Consider the following 2,079-nt stretch of genomic DNA (forward strand, 5'->3'; position numbering starts at 1 on the left):
CAATCTAGCCCCACATAAGATTCCTTAAGGGAATTTACATAATTTTGTTTAAATAATTTAACATTTTTGCTGGATCTAATAGAAATAGGGAGTTGGTTCCACTCCCTCACTGCCGTCACTGTAAATGTCCTTCCTCCCTCAGTTTCACGCGAGTATATCTTGAACATCTATGGTGGCCGAGGGCTGCCAATACAAAAAAGACCTTTTCTTTATATTTTATTGCGCTTTTTTCACCATATCATTTTATTTTTCATACATTATATATCTTACTTTCGCTTTTATTTGCCATTCCACTTTACTTTTTATTTCATTTCGTTGTCTTATTTAATTTTAATTTTAATTTTGTTTTCGTTTAAGTTTTCTTTTTCATTTCCCCTTTATTTGTCATTTCAATTTGCTTTTTATTTCGCTCTATGTTTAATTTTTAATTTCATTTCAATCGTATCTTTATTTTCATTTCAATTTTATATATAAACCCAATTCGATTTTTTTTTTTATTTCATTTTTACTTTAAAAAGAACTTAAAAGACAAATGAAATCGTTTTTCAAAATAAAAAGAAGCTGAAAATGAAAATCAAAACTAAACTCAAAACCATATTTTAGCGGCCGATGGCTGCCACAGTATCCCAGCATTCATTGCAGCCCATGCTCTACAAACAGAGGGAGTCTGGAATCTACTGCGAGGCCTGGCTGCAATGTATTGAGACCTCGAGGCCACCGCAGTAAACAGATCATACAAGTTCTGTCAGTGTCTTGCTTGGAATCAAAATGTTGTCTGTTAAAGGGGGGAAAAAAATTTTGAGCGCCGAGTTTATGTCTTTGACATATTCTCGATATTCAGGAGAATCCAGTACCCTTATCGTGCCCAATTGGAGGTCTACGATTGATTTTCGTTCTGAGGAGTACTTAGACGAAGACAGAGAAGCATACAGTCCATTGGCCGACAGATTTATTCTTAGTGGCGTCGATATCAACGATACAGTTTATCTGCAACGATCCATTACATATGATGAGTCAGCGTTCTTGTTTCCAGCTGCAGGGAAAGTATCAAATGAAGCAGCAATCCTTCATGGTCCCGAAGTCATTAATGGGCACGAACATGATTCTGGAATATTGTTCCTTGGGGTTGTGATCAGTGTCCACAATAAGATTGGTTTGTCGTACCAATGGTTTTTTAATGGTCAACCCCTTTGTAGTGGTCCCCACCGATGTCTGATAAAAGTAACGGAACCAGGATCGTACTTTTGTAAAGTGTTTTACAAAGAAATCATGCTGCAATCAGCAACAGTCACTGTCACTGCTTTTCCTGAAAGCCAAAGGTAGGTTCAATTATAGAATACAGGTATACTATTCAATAGACTGCTTTCAAGGATACCTTTTGACAGGCCATTCTGCTCAATCTTTTTATGTAATAGTCCAGAAGCAAACATTTCCGCCAGCCTTACATGCTGTTCCGAACGCGAAAAATAAACTATTTTGGCGTCAGCTCTAAAATTTAACTATTTTTATTTCAGTGTCTACCAGAAATTACAAGGAGATACATCAAGTACGAGTGACAAAAAATCAAGTTATCCGTTATCAGTATCTGTGGCTAATTTGCTCAAAACTGGGGAGCTCAGGCTTTAACAGAGAAAGTAATAGCATCCTATGGATTTGGAACTACCGAATGTTAGAGTTTTATCTATTTTTATAAATGTCTCATTTAATGTCTTTTCTGATGAATTTGTATAATACGCTTACCCACTTGCATCTCGTTTTAATTATAGTTGGTTTTTATTAACCTGTGAACACACATTAGTATATTCAGTACTATCACACTTTGGTCCCTATATTATATTGTCTGCGCAGAACTTTGATCTAACTTTGTATAGGAGAATTTTAATACTTAAAAATCTTAGATCTCCCTGTTGATATTTGTGTTTTGGTTGTTTAGAAAATACCCTGCTTTCCCTGGTATTTGCACTTTCATACGTAACATATACCTCTGAATGCTAGGAATCCATTCATATAATGTGTAGCAGTTATTGCAAAGTTGAATAAAATTGGAAGTCAATGGACTGATAGTCTAGCACAACCCAA

The 2,079-nt window shown here is 35.5% G+C and overlaps 1 protein-coding gene across 1 annotated transcript; it reads left to right on the top strand.

The window, feature by feature from the left end:
• Positions 1-577: 577 nt before the first annotated feature.
• Positions 578-2,079, top strand: LOC148906961 (uncharacterized). Its single transcript, XM_089036259.1, has 2 exons — positions 578-1,319; positions 1,515-2,079. The coding sequence occupies exons 1-2, from the start codon at positions 769-771 to the stop codon at positions 1,624-1,626; spliced, it is 663 nt and encodes a 220-aa protein (XP_088892385.1). The 5' UTR covers positions 578-768; the 3' UTR covers positions 1,627-2,079.

The sequence above is a fragment of the Actinia tenebrosa genome, unplaced genomic scaffold, assembly GCF_029948245.1.
Source record: "Actinia tenebrosa isolate PJP-AT-01 unplaced genomic scaffold, QUT_ActTen_1.0 PGA_scaffold4__44_contigs__length_22323623, whole genome shotgun sequence".
NCBI classification, from domain to species: domain Eukaryota; kingdom Metazoa; phylum Cnidaria; class Anthozoa; order Actiniaria; family Actiniidae; genus Actinia; species Actinia tenebrosa.

Excerpts from the sequence above, each read along its gene's own strand:
- LOC148906961 (XM_089036259.1), top strand. The coding sequence starts at position 769 with ATGTTGTCTGTTAAAGGGGGGAAAAAAATTTTGAGCGCCGAGTTTATG. Across the intron at positions 1,320-1,514 it reads GCTTTTCCTGAAAGCCAAAG|TGTCTACCAGAAATTACAAG; the intron begins GTAGGTTCAATT and ends TTTTTATTTCAG.